The sequence below is a fragment of the Plectropomus leopardus genome, chromosome 7 (genome assembly GCF_008729295.1).
Source record: "Plectropomus leopardus isolate mb chromosome 7, YSFRI_Pleo_2.0, whole genome shotgun sequence".
Lineage (NCBI taxonomy): Eukaryota > Metazoa > Chordata > Actinopteri > Perciformes > Serranidae > Plectropomus > Plectropomus leopardus.
The window spans coordinates 25,090,760-25,105,242 of record NC_056469.1 but is presented as its reverse complement, the minus strand read 5'-3'; the positions used below and the strand labels follow the sequence as shown (position 1 = coordinate 25,105,242).

At 38.3% G+C, this 14,483-nt stretch overlaps 2 protein-coding genes across 2 annotated transcripts; one reads left to right on the top strand and one right to left on the bottom strand.

Annotated features, from left to right (window-relative positions):
* Positions 1–1,748: 1,748 nt before the first annotated feature.
* On the bottom strand, positions 1,749–3,620 carry LOC121946377 (transmembrane protein 100-like). The gene is made up of 2 exons (XM_042490945.1): positions 3,398–3,620; positions 1,749–2,916 (listed from the first exon to the last, which is right to left on the bottom strand). Exon 2 carries the CDS (start codon positions 2,847–2,849, stop codon positions 2,415–2,417), a length of 435 nt encoding a protein of 144 aa, XP_042346879.1. The 5' UTR covers positions 2,850–2,916; positions 3,398–3,620; the 3' UTR covers positions 1,749–2,414.
* Positions 3,621–7,475: 3,855 nt separating this feature from the next.
* On the top strand, positions 7,476–11,675 carry rcvrn2 (recoverin 2). Its single transcript, XM_042490573.1, has 3 exons — positions 7,476–7,939; positions 10,918–11,029; positions 11,478–11,675. The coding sequence occupies exons 1-3, from the start codon at positions 7,559–7,561 to the stop codon at positions 11,564–11,566; spliced, it is 582 nt and encodes a 193-aa protein (XP_042346507.1). The 5' UTR covers positions 7,476–7,558; the 3' UTR covers positions 11,567–11,675.
* The last annotated feature ends 2,808 nt before the right edge of the window (positions 11,676–14,483 follow it).

The following is a 14,483-nucleotide window of genomic DNA, read 5'->3' as shown; positions in this document are numbered from 1 at the left end:
CACTTTTCCCTTTAAAAAAATCTTATAATTCTCTGTCTGTCTCTCCCTCTCTCTTTTCTTTTGGTCACCTTTTGCTAATTTCTTGCAATTTGCTCATTGTCTTTTTTTTCCTATTTTTTTTTTTACAAAATAAACAAAAAAGCTTGGGTTTAAAAGATTTAAATGTTTGTGAAAGATGTCTGAATGCAGCAAAAGAAAACTGATGTCAATCCAGGTTTCAAAGAGTTACAGGGTCACTTCATTAGCAACATAATACTTTTATAGCTGCTTACAAAGTGTAACAAAAGAAGAAAAGGTTATTCTGCCAGCAGTGGTTTAGCTGAAATACAATGCTGCGTTCAAATGGAGTCGTGTTTACTGTGTTCATAAGAACGCCTCCCTGATGTGGTATTTATGACATAAGCTGAAATTTTCGGAGACCTCAGAGTTACCGACTTTCTGTACACAACTTTAAATGGTTTAAACACAATTTCCAGTGAAACACAGCACAAGTTGCAATCGTTACCTTCACAGTTAAGGGCCCTTGTTGAACCATTATCTGTAGTTATCCAACTAATTTGAGATAGCCTATTAAAGTTATTTATTCTTTCTGCGATCAGTTTAGTAAACAAACTAACTCTTATACTAGCTGTCTGAAGTTAATTTGTTGCATGACAATTAACTGTTGAGCTAATTATTATGTGTTGTTTGGGTTTTTTTGCCCTTAACATCACTCTCGTGGGTGCTATAAATTTGTTTACTGAATTGATTAATGTGGTTTGTACTTTCTATAGGGACGTCTTAACCAGCCGCAGGGGGTATGGTAGGCTATTTTAGTAAGTCTGTGTTTATCATCGTGGCAAAATGTGGACCTTGATTCACCTATTGTAGTAGATTTTGTCAAAGCAATAGTGTCACAACTGCTCAAGATGCAGTCACAAAAATTTTCAGGTGTGCAGTTGAGATCACATTGAGCGCAAAGATTGTAGATAGACGTGGTCTGAGCAAAAGGAACAAACGTAAGAGGTAAGATGTCGGAAAGGTACAAGATACAAGGTTGATTTTTTTGTCATTTTTCTTCAACACGTTTTAAGAAGAAATGAAATTAAAGCTGACCCTAAATCATGCTACATCTTTTTACTACACACTTTACGTCCCAGGCTCACAAAACGTCACAGGTGTGCAGCTGGGATCACAGTGAAGGTCGAGCTCGAGGATAAGTATGGTCGGAACAAGGACGACGAAAGTACAATAAGAAGTAGGAAAGTGTCCATTACAAGCCTACATTCAAGTCACGCACAGCTGTAGTGCGGCTGGAATGATCCAATCACAAGATGGTTTCAAGTGATTCTGTATTTCTTAAAGGCATGAGGGCCAACATAGCTAATAGAAATGTGTAAATGATGTGTGAATGATTTGTCCCTTTTAGAATTTCACCATCACTCTATCACACCATCAGTCTCACTGGGACACTTGAGTTTGTCTCTGTTTTTGTATTTTATGACCGTAAAGCACTTTGGTCAACTGTGGTTATTTTAAATGTGTTCTACCAATAAAGTTTGATTTGACTGACCAGGTATTAGTTGTTTGTGCTTATCCTACCACAACAAGTCAAATTTGCTTAACTATTGCTGTAATGGTTCATTTTTACAGTCGGCCTACCTTAATCTTCATCTTCATCCTGCACATTTTTGTACTTATTTATTTATTAATATAGTTTATTTTGCACAGTATTATCTTGCTATTTTGCTATCCCTTTGCTGCTGCAATGTTGGAAATTTCCCCACTGTGGGACTAATAAAGGATTATCTTATCTTATCTTATCTTATCTTATCTTATCTTATCTTAACACAAATGGGACACATTTTACATGTAGTCCATTTATAACATACTTTATACAATCTGCCTAAATAGTACATGTCAAATTACCAGTTGTGAGATTAAAGAAAATATAGGCATTGTGGGTAAAAAAAACCCAAAACATATTTATCATGCAGCAGAATTGCCCCTTTCAGAGTATTATATTTAACCACTTTATATACTACTATGTAGTTTAATCTATAACAATCCAATAAATTATACAAAACAAAACATACAGGTTGATCATATGTTTTGTACGTAAAATCTTGATAATCAAACTAAGTGAGTTAAAATAGATATATATGAGATATACTGCAGTAAAAAGAATAGTTTCTTTTAAAATGTAGAGGAGGGGAAGTAGAGAGTATCATAAAATGGAGGGGATATTTTCTTATGAAAACAGGAATTGCATTTCTACATAATTTAGATCATATGATAAAGGGAAAAGCAGGGACTTTTTAAAAGATTACAATGTGTTTCCTGCCCAATATGGCTGTCTATTATTTACAGAAAGGTCCATACAAAATTTTATGCAAACTTGACATCGATTTCTCTGATATTCTGTCGCTAATTCTTTACACCGTGACTTTTTTAATCACCCTCCCACTCTCTACAAGAACTTCTTTTCCATCCTCTCTCTCCTCTCTTGTCATCTCTCTCTTTTTCCTCGTCAGCAGGTAAAACGCCACCACGCTTCCCACCATCACGAAGCTGAGGGCCAGAATCACAAGTCCAAGTCCCAGTAAGTGAGAGGTTCCACCTTTAGACTGGGTCAGCTGGTCCCACAGCCCCACAGAGATACAACTGAAGCCGATGAGAGTTCCCCAAAAACCAAACGCCATCATGCAGGATCCACAGGAAAGCTCAACACCCCCCGTCATCACTGTGATGCCCGCCACTGAGACGACCCCTTCTGGTAAGATCACTGTCTCAGATTTAGGGTCGTAGGTGACGGTAGAAGCCACGTCTGCTAGAGCTGAAGGATCAAGCGTTTCCATCTTAGTCGTCATGGTTAGTTTTAATTTCTTTGTCGAATGGCCAAAAGGGATTTTGCATGCAGCTCCTTCTTTCTTATTCCTGTAAAAGAACACATAGTCTTAAAACAAGCACTTTTAATGGATGCAAATTGACAAGTAATTGGTCCCTAAGTGGTTACATTGTAGCTTCTTTCACCTGTAAGCCGTGGCCCTCTCACTCAGTATCGGACTTGTTTTAAAAATTGTTGTTCCCGTTAATAACTTAGCCACAAAAACGCAGGAAAATAGCGGTCGTGGTTGAAAATAACGAGCCTACCCTTTAACATACTTAATCTTCAACCCAATGGATAACAGGTCTATTGTTAAATGATGTTATGCAAACAAAATTGCTCATAGAAAATGAAGATCAATAATTTTCCATAGATATATATCTTTACTTCTTAATCAGTTATAGAAGAATATATGACAGCTTACATCAGGAATCCAAATGCAATGATAAGTAATCAAAATACTATAGCAATACTATTAACTCAATAAAAACAAAAATGTTGTATTAGTATAATAAGTACAGCATTTCTTACCTTAGTGTTGAATGTGGATTGAAGATGTTGGTGGAATCTGTGTTAAATGAAGGACTTTACAATTCATAGATGTATTTTTTTATCCAGTTATGTGAGAGATTTTAGTGAAAGCCTAAAAGTGCTGCTGACTTTCTCTCTCTGGACGATGGGTGCAGAAATGTGAACAAGGGCCCAAAGTGCTGTTAGCTTTATCATCTACGTCACAACCTGAGGCCTCTCAAGATGGTGGACACAATTGTAAAGATTGTTGTCAACACTTGTTTGTTCCTCTCTTCCCTCGTGTTCAGTAGGAAGCTCTTGTCTGTCATTAAGCGTCATTATAACCCATTACCAGATATTTATCTAGGAACAACTCCCTTCCTCTTTCCCTCTCTCTTTCAGTCTCAAGATCTGAGTTGTGTCCCACTGAGGCATTGTTTGGGCTGAGATTGGATTTTTCTTTTTGTAAAATGTTTTCCTGTTCAACATACCAATTTCTCCAGTCACTGGCGGTGAGATGCATATGATTTCATCAGGGCTTTTTCTTCTGAAAACATTTCAAAAAACGAGATATGAAAATAATTAGCATGTCAAAATAAAGTTTTAAAATGAACTTTTTTTAAATGGCTTTTCTCAAGATAACGAGAACCACTCGTAAAATGATGACAAACTTTTTTCAATATATTGAGTGAGTATCGCAAAATAATACCTACCTCAAAATAATGAGACTTTAAAAAACTTTAAAAAATGAGAGACTTTCTCAGAATAATGGGAAATGTTCTCTGAAATAATGACTTACTTCCAAAATAATGAGAATTTTATTCAAAACTGTGTTAGTATCTAATAATAATTATTATAATTATCTCAAATTAATGAGAAACCTTGTGACTATCTTGAAATATGATAAGGAAAGATCACTGAGTTTCCTACTGAAACAGTGGAAAATTTAAGTGGTTACCAGGCCTTTATTTGGGAAACAACTATTAATAATCACACATAAATAAAGAATTTAAAGAAAGCTTTATTAAGCTTATTGTGTGTTTAGTTCTCCTACCATGTGAAACAGACAATGAATGGGCCTGACCTTTTGACACTGAGTGTGGCAGATTTACAGTATATATGTCAGTGCTGACGTTGAGTTGGCTCGCAGGTTGATACTGCAACACGCGTGAAGATACTGTCCAATTAATTGGCTCTAATGCTGCTGAGCCAACTGGGAGGTTTCCAGAAGTGAGTCACTGACCTCATTGCAGATATTTAAATGTGCTGACTTCTAAAAAACTTTCACCTGTTTCTGCAATATTTTTGTAATGCGTTTTAACTTTATTGCCTGCAAAGGGGATATTTATTGTTGCAAAGCAATACAATAGCTGCTGCAAAGAATTCATCATTTCTTTATTTCTGAGTGCCATCACTGGTGTTTTGCTTAGATAATATAGATTGTGCTTAGACATCCATGTTACTTGAATCCTCACCTTCACCACAGGCAGAAAAACACTGACCACAAATCCTTGCTTGCTTTAGCTCTGGCTATTAGTCGAGCTGAAGGTACAGGTCAGTTGTCAGAGAGTGTTTTGCGGAGAGGAGGGGGTAATTGTATTGGCAATGGCGCTCACAGGATGATGATGATGGTAATTGGCTAGTGCTGGATTGGGTGGGCTGGGGCAGGTCAGAAGTAATCCAATAGATGGACTCACTGACAGCTCGCTGACCTGGAACATGTATGTTAAGGGTCTCTGTAGCAGACTACAACAACGTCTGCACTTCTCACGGCTACTAAGAATTCATGGTGTCTTTGAGAGCCCAATTATATACAGCATAGCAGAGTGATTTGGTAATCTCTCTTGCACTTCAAGTCTTAACTGGTCCGAGTCATGCAGACTGCATAGATAAGAGGTGCAAAACAGCATCCCTGCAGCCTACCTACAAACAGGCTGTTTTGGGCCAAACAATAATGACCAACCCTTCACACATGCAAGTACCAGCTATACCATCAAGGAGGAGGTATAAGTAGTTGTAAAAGTAGTTGACCACTAATAAGTTTTAAAAACGTTTTTATCACTACTTTAGTTAAAAAATTAAATGTAACAGATCTCATAAATGAGGATGGAACTGAGAAAGATGTAGATTTCTTTCAGGCATATATAAAATGATGGGTTTGGGGGAACTTCACCAAAAAATTTGTATTAGATGTTTGTGATGTATTTCAGCATCGGGGTATTTATTATTATCATTATTATCATTATTATTATTTCCTTAGATGTGTGCTGTGGAAGCCCGATCCAAAATTCTTACAGTGTGGGACAATAAAGTGAAACTTGAACTTGATATTTAAACAAGAACTTTTGTCATTTCAACACACACCCCCTAAACTTTGCCATGCTTTTCAACTTTCATGCTGAATTAGTCTCCATTCAGACAGAGACCCAGAGGACTGAATAGAAACTTTCAAACCAGCGAATATGAAAGTAAAGTAATGAGTGTGCATGTTTGTGCAAGTCAGGACTAAAACAGGACGCCTGAAGTGCACGAGATAATACTTTGTGAAGGGAAAACTCAAGCCAACAAAGTCCAAAACGAAGCAGAATTTGGCAGCCAGACAGGGGTGTCACAAGATACTGATATTGAACATAATTGTTGTTTTTGAAATTGAAATATTGATAGGTTAATAATACCTTATGTTTCTTCCCCTAAACCTGGCCATAGTAACTTTACTTGCCTAAACCTTCCCTCCATAACTTTACGTACGTAATGTTATTCATGGACCGTTAATTTTCAGCACCACAGCAGTTGTCATGAGTAGTGAAATTAGCAATCGAGACCAAAACTGTTTTTTTTTTTGTTTTTTTGTACCAGGCTACAAAGATGTTTATTAACATGGGAGTCTGACTCTGTTTTGGAGTCAACCTCAAGTGGAAATTGGAGGAACTGCAGTTTTTGGCAGCCTTGGAGGTTGCTACTTGGACAAAACGCACAATAAACAAAGTTGGAGATAAAGTTCACTGATAGCATTATTCATTTATTTTTTCAAATCTATTTATAGATATTGCGATAATATTGTTATTGTGAACTTGTTATTGTGAATAACAACAATTATTGCTTAGTAAAAATCTCATGCCAGCCCTACATAACAACAGCAAAAATGTAATATGGTAAGGAAAACACTTCTAAACATTTGGCTCAGTAAAAAAAAAAAAAAAAACTGACTAGTGACAGAAAAGTTAGTGAGAGGTCACATCGTCCGACCGGAAGGAGGTCATACACAGAGAAGGACGGCAGTGAGGGGCGTGGGTGGGATTGGAGGTGGAGGGGAGTTAAACTTCCTGGACAGATGGTAGTCTGGAATTAGATGTCAGTGGTCAACTAAAACCACTGAAAGGCCACTTCTGAAATAGCAGACACACTGCTGCCAAAGCTAGCTTTGAAAAGACCCCACGTGGAGCCGTGTGAACGTGTCTGTTGATCTGTTGGTCACAAGTTATATTAAGGTCATTTTGAAGGTATTCTGCAACAATCAAATACTTGCTGATTTTATGAGAGAGTTGTGCCCACAAGAATACCGTGAAATGCATTGATTTTCTGGTGATTGTTTTATACTGAGTCAAGACTATTAACCTCATAAATGCACTACCACATGGCATAACTCAGATTTCCTACACTTTATTTCACAGAGGAAATGAACACTTATAGTGCAGCTATTTCTATAATTCTAGACCCGATAGAGAAAAGTAGGATCCGGGGGATCATTTTAGTCAAAAGCTCAGCCAGGTAAATCCCGTGTTAACGTGATTAACCCACTCGCCCGTGGTAGGAGTGTGTTTCCCCCTCCCCTCCTTATCTCTCAGCGTCTTACTGTCCAGACACAGTCTCAATTCTCCAGCTATCAGCTGCCTGCACAACACACAGGTAAGCTTTTCCTATATTACTTCTGATCATCCTTGCAATGTGATTTAATAAGTGGTTTCAACCAATTTAGGATTTGATAAGTGGACTGAACCATATGTGTAATCCTCTTTTTTCTCTTTAAGGGTTCTCTTTGGCTTCTAAGATCAACTGAAGAGGTCGAGTAAGTGGTAAATATTCTGAACAAGGAGAAGTTCAGGCAGAAAAAAAGAAGAAAAACTCAGGTGGCAAATATTTGCCGGTGAGTTCGTCAAAACAAAGACACTAAAAGGAACCAGCATGGGAAATACCACCAGTAGCGCAATATCAAAGGAGATCCTGGAGGATCTGAAGCTCAACACCAAATTCACTGAAACTGAGATTTCCCAGTGGTACGAGAACTTTCAGACGCAGTGCCCAACGGGACGAATCACGCCAGAAGAGTTCGAGCAGATCTACGCTCGCTTTTTTCCAGACAGCGATGCCAAGAGCTACGCACGACATGTGTTCCGCTCCTTTGACACCAACGATGACGGCACTTTGGACTTCAAGGAGTACATCATCGCACTGCACATGACCTCCACTGGGAAGACTACCCGAAAACTTGAGTGGGCCTTCTCGCTGTTTGATGTGGACAAGAACGGATACATCAACAAGACAGAAGTGACGGAGATCTGTCAGGTAAGGCGGATACATGCAGCGATGTGATAGATAATGACAAAAAGAGTTAGTTGTGGTTCTAGTATGAGCAGTTCAAAGGTGCTGTATGTAACTGGAGAGAGATTTCGTTGATTGCTACGTCTAATTCCCAGGTTGTCAAATATCGGCGCTTTGGGTTGATTGGTTCAGACCAACTACCACATCAAAAAGTTGGTTTATGATGAAGTGGGAATGAGACTCAATTATTGTCTATCTTTGTCCAGAGTTACACTCATCCCTTTAATGGTATCCACAGTTTCTAGTGTAGAGTGATCTGCTCTAAATATTTTTGCCTTTTCAGATTCATTTCAAAACATGCATCGTATCTTGTGGAGAGCAGAATCAAACTATGTCGACTAGAAGTGCTAAAGACATAAATGCTTTTTCATTTCACCATGTTTAGCTTTGCTGCTGTTACAATCATATAATATCAGAAATTTAAGCTGATCTGTTGCTCCTCAGAGAAATGTTTTTTTCTTAAGTTGTCAAAGCTACAAAACACACAAGATAAGAGGATTACTTGACATCATGCAATCCAATACGACAGTCTTGTAGTGAATACTACTTTTTAACTTTTCTTTTCCAGTGAAGTATTGATTTAACTCTTTAGTCATTTTTGAGGAAATAGTTTTGGAGAATTATCGTACCACACCATATTTTGAGGTTTTTCTGGTATTTCAACCCATTCTCCTCGAAATTATGTTTGTGTGTTACTAAACTGCTTTCTTAATTATCTTGTGGTAACTCACAGCCACTCCTGCTTAGGAGGACTTCTCTTTGCCACAAAACTGTTTTCCCAGTGCAATAAAATTATTATTTTTGCAAGAGTGCAGGAGTTTGTCTGCAGGTAACAAAACATCACAGTCTTGTACTGTTTAGGCTTTGCAAGCTAGGAAGGTGGGTGAACAAATGCAGGACTTTGACACCAGCACCCCAGGTTTACATCCAGACTCGTGTCTTATGCAACAAATGCAATTAATTTGAGGTTAAGTGAAAAATGTGATTTTGGTTAAATATTTATTTTTAAAAAAGTTCGTAAAACAATAATTCTGTAGCCAATCTGAGTGGATACTGTATTGCAAGATCGGCTATTTTGGCAGAAAACAATTGAAATACATTGTAAGCAAACATTTTGCTGTTCAGTACAAACATTTTTGCAGCTTTAAGTTCATTTCTAGGAGACAGGGCTGGGTATTTTGTTGAAGGAAAGTGAATATATGCACATCACAAAGGTGCAAGGCTATCAAAAAACTGTTTGCATGAAGAAAAAAAGTAACGCCTGCACGCTTACTTAACACCACAAACATTTTGCAGCATGGTGTGCAGGTATTCATTTTTCCTGGAATTTTGCCCACTCCTTTTAATCCATGTAAAAAAAGTTGCTATTTACTGGAAAGCACCCATCCCTCTTACGGTATGTAGGTCCCAGCACTAATTGCCAGCCCAATTAGCTGGTCTATTTGAGCCTCAAACCCCTGGTAATCTCTGTGATTACAGGGTTGACTCTCAGACAATGTAGGCTGCGCTACTCTTAAGCAAGACTACCGTTGCATTGCTCCGTCTATAGAAGGACCGCTCATCATCCCTGAGTCTAATCCATGTTTCTCTGATCAACAAGGCTACCTCTTTGGACTGTAATTTACTGTATAGTAGCTGTTAGTCATTGTTTTCACATAATTAAATCTCTGATGGAGGTTGTTAACTTTCTTATCTTCTGTTTTAAGATGAATGATATAGAATTGTAAGAGGTTTAGACAGATCAGCTGAGCATCCAGCTGGCATTGTAATGGGATTGCATTCCTGGCCAACTGGGCTGAGGCCATATGCATCACGTTTACAACCAGTGTGCAAAATAGCTCCATTTTAAAGCCACCCTGCCAAAAGCTCAACAACATACAAAAGAATTAGACTCAGTAGAGAGGTAGAAGAGAAATAAATCTGCTATATGCACAGAAATGAATACCATTATTTAAAAAAAATAATCAAGATAGGACTATATTTGCTTTTGTTTGTGGGTTTGAATATGTGAGTAAGGAAGGACGGGCCTGCTAAATATTATTTAATCAAGTATAGTAAACTACACTGAATGATGAGACAATGACAAGTAAAAAAGGCTATAAATACGGTGTATCTTTGAGATTTCATCCACATATGTGCGTGATACAGATCTGGTTTAATTATTAAAAAATGATTGTTTGTCATCTATAAACTCAGTGTGAACTATGCAGACCACAAAATCAGAGGGGCAAAATGGAGTTACAGTCCAGGGAGAAAATAGAGGACATCTTGGTGTTTGGCCTGTGGCCTGAGTCTTGGCACTAATCCATGTTAATCTAGGTGTCTTAAATGTGGGAGATGAGTGCTTCCTCTCTAAGTGGGACACACTTAAAGGCCTGAACCTAAAGTGCACAGTCATTTAGTCATTTACAATCTGCTGGAATCTAAGTGGCATATTCCAGACTCAGAAATGGCACACAGGCCTAAAAGTGCTGCTGTGGGCTGCTTAGTAATGATTTATTATTATTTTTAGTTTGTATACATAGTCTACATGTGAACTGCGATGGGCAAGCCCTCCAGGATTGTTCTTGTAGCTGCTTCAAGCAGATCAGATGTCATGCGAGGATTGTAGGCTTAATTTTGTGTGAGATTTAATTGTAGGCTACTTGATTTTGTAGCATTCAGGCAAATTACGCAGCATGTACAATGGCTAATGACAGTAAACAGTGACTATGAGAGAAAGCGTTGGCCTGTAGCTTTTCTCTAAATGTCAAATTGTTTTGCATCAGACGCTCCACAAACCCAAAGACACTCATTATCTCGAGCTTACTCACTCGTCCTACAGGCTGCATGCTTCTTTGCTTGCACACACTCATTTAATTCTGTGTTGACGTTACATACATTATTTGTGTGTTAGAAATGATGCAGCATTATAACCAATCTTATACCCAACCCCCTCTCAGGCCATATTTAAGCTGATCCCAAAGGAGGAGCAGGCCAGGCTACGAGAGGATGAGAACACACCCGAGAAGAGAGCCAACAAGCTGTGGTCTTACTTCGAAAAGAAAGACAACGGTAAACAAAATCACACGCACGTGTGTCTAAACTGTGCCCTCGCAGTGCATGACAGGTCATCGTGTTCTTATCGCTACGTACTTAATGTCAGAGGGAGATAAAATCAGTGTATAAGCTCTTACTACCTTTCCTCAGCAGCTGTTCTTGCATCCTTTAGTGAAGATTACATTTTGCAGCTGTTTGGCTTCACAATAGTACATGTGATAAATCCACCTGGGGGCACATCCCAGCGTCACATGTGTCATGCAAGCTTTAGCATGATTGTACCAGCCATGTATCATGACTCCACTGCTTTGCATGTTACTGTCATACATACATACATTACATACACACACATGGGAGATAAGACCGGATTTCTTAGATAAGACACATTATTCAACCTCTTCACCCCTCACTCTTTACTGTATATCTTGTTTACTGTTTTCTCTTTCTTTCTTTTCTCCTGTAGAGCGACTGGCTGAAGGCGAGTTCATCAAAGGAGTGATTGAAAATGAGAATGCAATGCGTCTTATCCACTACGAACCAATGAAACAATAAAGTAATTCCTCTTTCGTCCCCTCCTTCTTTCTCTCATTATACTCTTTGAAACTTTTATTTTCCCCTCTCAGACGTTTTCTTCCCTCCTCTTTCATCCACTTTGTGTAAATACTCTTCTTTGCAGTGTTTTGGTTACAACTAACTTTTCAGTAAGTTCATGTCATGTTTGTTTTGTTTGTCAATGAATTTATATCAAATAGAGGCTAAAAGAGGCAAATTATGGCGTAGTGTTTAAAATGTGTGTACAGCTAAAAACAAGATTTTTGGTAACTATTGTTGATGCTATACATAATATATAGGCAGATTTTATGTGCACCCAGGTATTTGTAGCCAACAATGCTATTTGCAAGAGGGATGGGATAGTCAGTGTGGCCATTTACACCCACGCAAATGTTCATTTCTGGGTATCAAACGTCGAAATATAACGTGTCTATTCAGCTATTCTGCTAAAGTTTATATAAACAATGTGCATTCAGCAGCATTGTACTTAATTTCTTTTTTAAAAAAGGTCAATTAAGTCTACAAAGCCTATTCTCATTCCCAACTCATCAAATACTCCCACTTGGTCAGTGATTTTGGTGTCAGATGCCAACACAAAAAGGCAACTTTCCAGGTGGTATGATGTGCAACCAGGTGGTGTCAGTTTATAACGCCACTGGATGGTGTTGGTGTGAAACACTGCCATTAAGGATACGCTGCAATCTTCGAAGCAGTATGATATACTGCTGCACAGCATCAGTTTGAAACGCTGCCAGTAACAACGTAATATTAGGGGCAGGAAAGTCCCAATAGGACGGGCAGGATGGGTGATTGACGGGTCCAGCAAACCCTGGAGAGCTCGCTGTTCGCTTTACGTACGAATGTAAAGCCAAAGCATGATGTTTTCTTTTTTTCTTAAACCTAACCATGTACTTTTGTTGCACAAGGAAAAAAATGGCAATACAAGGTGTTTTACCTACATTGTAAGTTTACTTTGACAAAGACTGTATGCGTCTAGCGAGCAGAAACTGCACCTTTTATTTCAAAACAAAAGTGTATTTTGAAAAGCTGCGATATTTGATGAGTTGGGATGAGAATATGTTGGTCAAAAAATACTAAGCCAATGCTGACAGGCACAGCATTCAATCCCCAATCTCCCATATGTCATTCCTGCGCATGACAATTTCACCCACCCTCCATGTACTCTGTTGCTCTTTCACTACATCACCTGATTTTCTGGAACTTTATTTCCAGATCCTGAAGTACAGAGAGCAGCAACGAAAACAAACCTAGTGGAGCGGAGGGTTCATTAGAAAGTATATTTGTGAGTTTTTTCTGCCCAAGTTTTAGATGTTTCAGACCTCAGCACATCAATTTGACAAGTTTTAGTAAATCACAGCACATAGGTATACTGTGTTGTAGGGCTGGATGTAAATGGCCGAATAGCCAAATAGTCTTACTTTTCTCACCTGAGTGCAAACTGACAATATATCAATATATAAAGAATGTGTATGATAAATATTTCCCCTTTTAAATTGTTCAAATTAAATTTTGGATCCAGAGAAGTTAATGGTAATGACAACTGTATAGGCGAAGTATCATACTCAGTTCAGTTTTTTTATATTACTTGAAATGTCTTAATAGAGGTGGTAGCTCTCACACGTTGTACTCTATTCACTGTACAATCAATTAAAGGTTTTCTCATAAATATCTGCTTTGAAAATCAATTTATTTGTCTTTCCCAAGAAACAATAAATTATTAAATGACCTAGAAACATATGGTGTAATATAATGCTGTAGGTTGACAAAAGTAGCTCTTTAAGTTTTTCAGTTGTATTTATCGCCGACAGTAAATCCAGGAGTATCCCACATGTAAAACCTTCAAACATTCGAGGTAAATTTTGGTACATTTATTTAGAAATTGATGCTGTATAATCTTAAGTTAAACATACCGAATACCTGAATGTGATGTCCATGTAAAAAAAAACAAAAAAAAACAAACAATTATTTCCCTGAAAGTGTGATGTTTTCATGGTGCAGATTGTGTTTGTGCAGTCTCTGGGTGTGCGTGCCTGCGTTTCTTTCCAACTTTCATGCTGACCCCCCACAACCCGCTCCCCCCTCCACCCCTCCATCCCTTCACATGCCTTCCATCTCGCCTCACTCTATTCCTCCTCCTCCTCCTTTCCATCCAACTCGGGATTACTGGTTTACACATAATCTTCTGTTCAACATCAGAGAGCAGACTTTTCAAAATCTCTGTAATCTTTCTATCACTATGTGTCTATCGTATGGGGTTTGTCTGTGCATCTACAGAGAGACTGTGTTTGTCGTAGCCTCTGGTGAACATGCATAGCAAGAGACAAGACACAAGAGAGAGAACAGCTCAAAAAAGGAAACATGTTGAATGTCCCACTCAAATAAATAAGAAATTATTTACTCTAAAGGACAGGCTGATCTGTTTAGGTATTAACAAGAAAAGAAACATCCACCCCATCCATGCAAGAAATTGTATCATCGCAATATTTTGTCCTGATACATTGCATGTTAAAGGTTCTGTATGTAATTTTTTATCACTATGAACTGTTTTTATTGTCAATCAGCCAATGGGTAAACAGGTTGTAACATAACTTTAAAAAGGAGACTTCCCCAGTACTTTTCCAGTAGCCTCCAGCAGCCTGTGGACTGACCTCTATGTAAAGTACTGCAAAATCCAGAGGATGTGATGTTACGCATGTTCCAGAGTACCTTGCCTCTCTTCAGCTCTGCTACAGCGCTTACAGTTTGCAAAAATAGCTAACATTAAATGGAAATGGAGTCCACTAACGTCAACAAACGATCAGCATCCACCTAAAAACATTTTGCAACAGCCGCCCGGCAGAGAAGGACATGCACTTAGCGCCCTGCAGCAACTCAAAGTCCGTCAGAGCAAGATCAA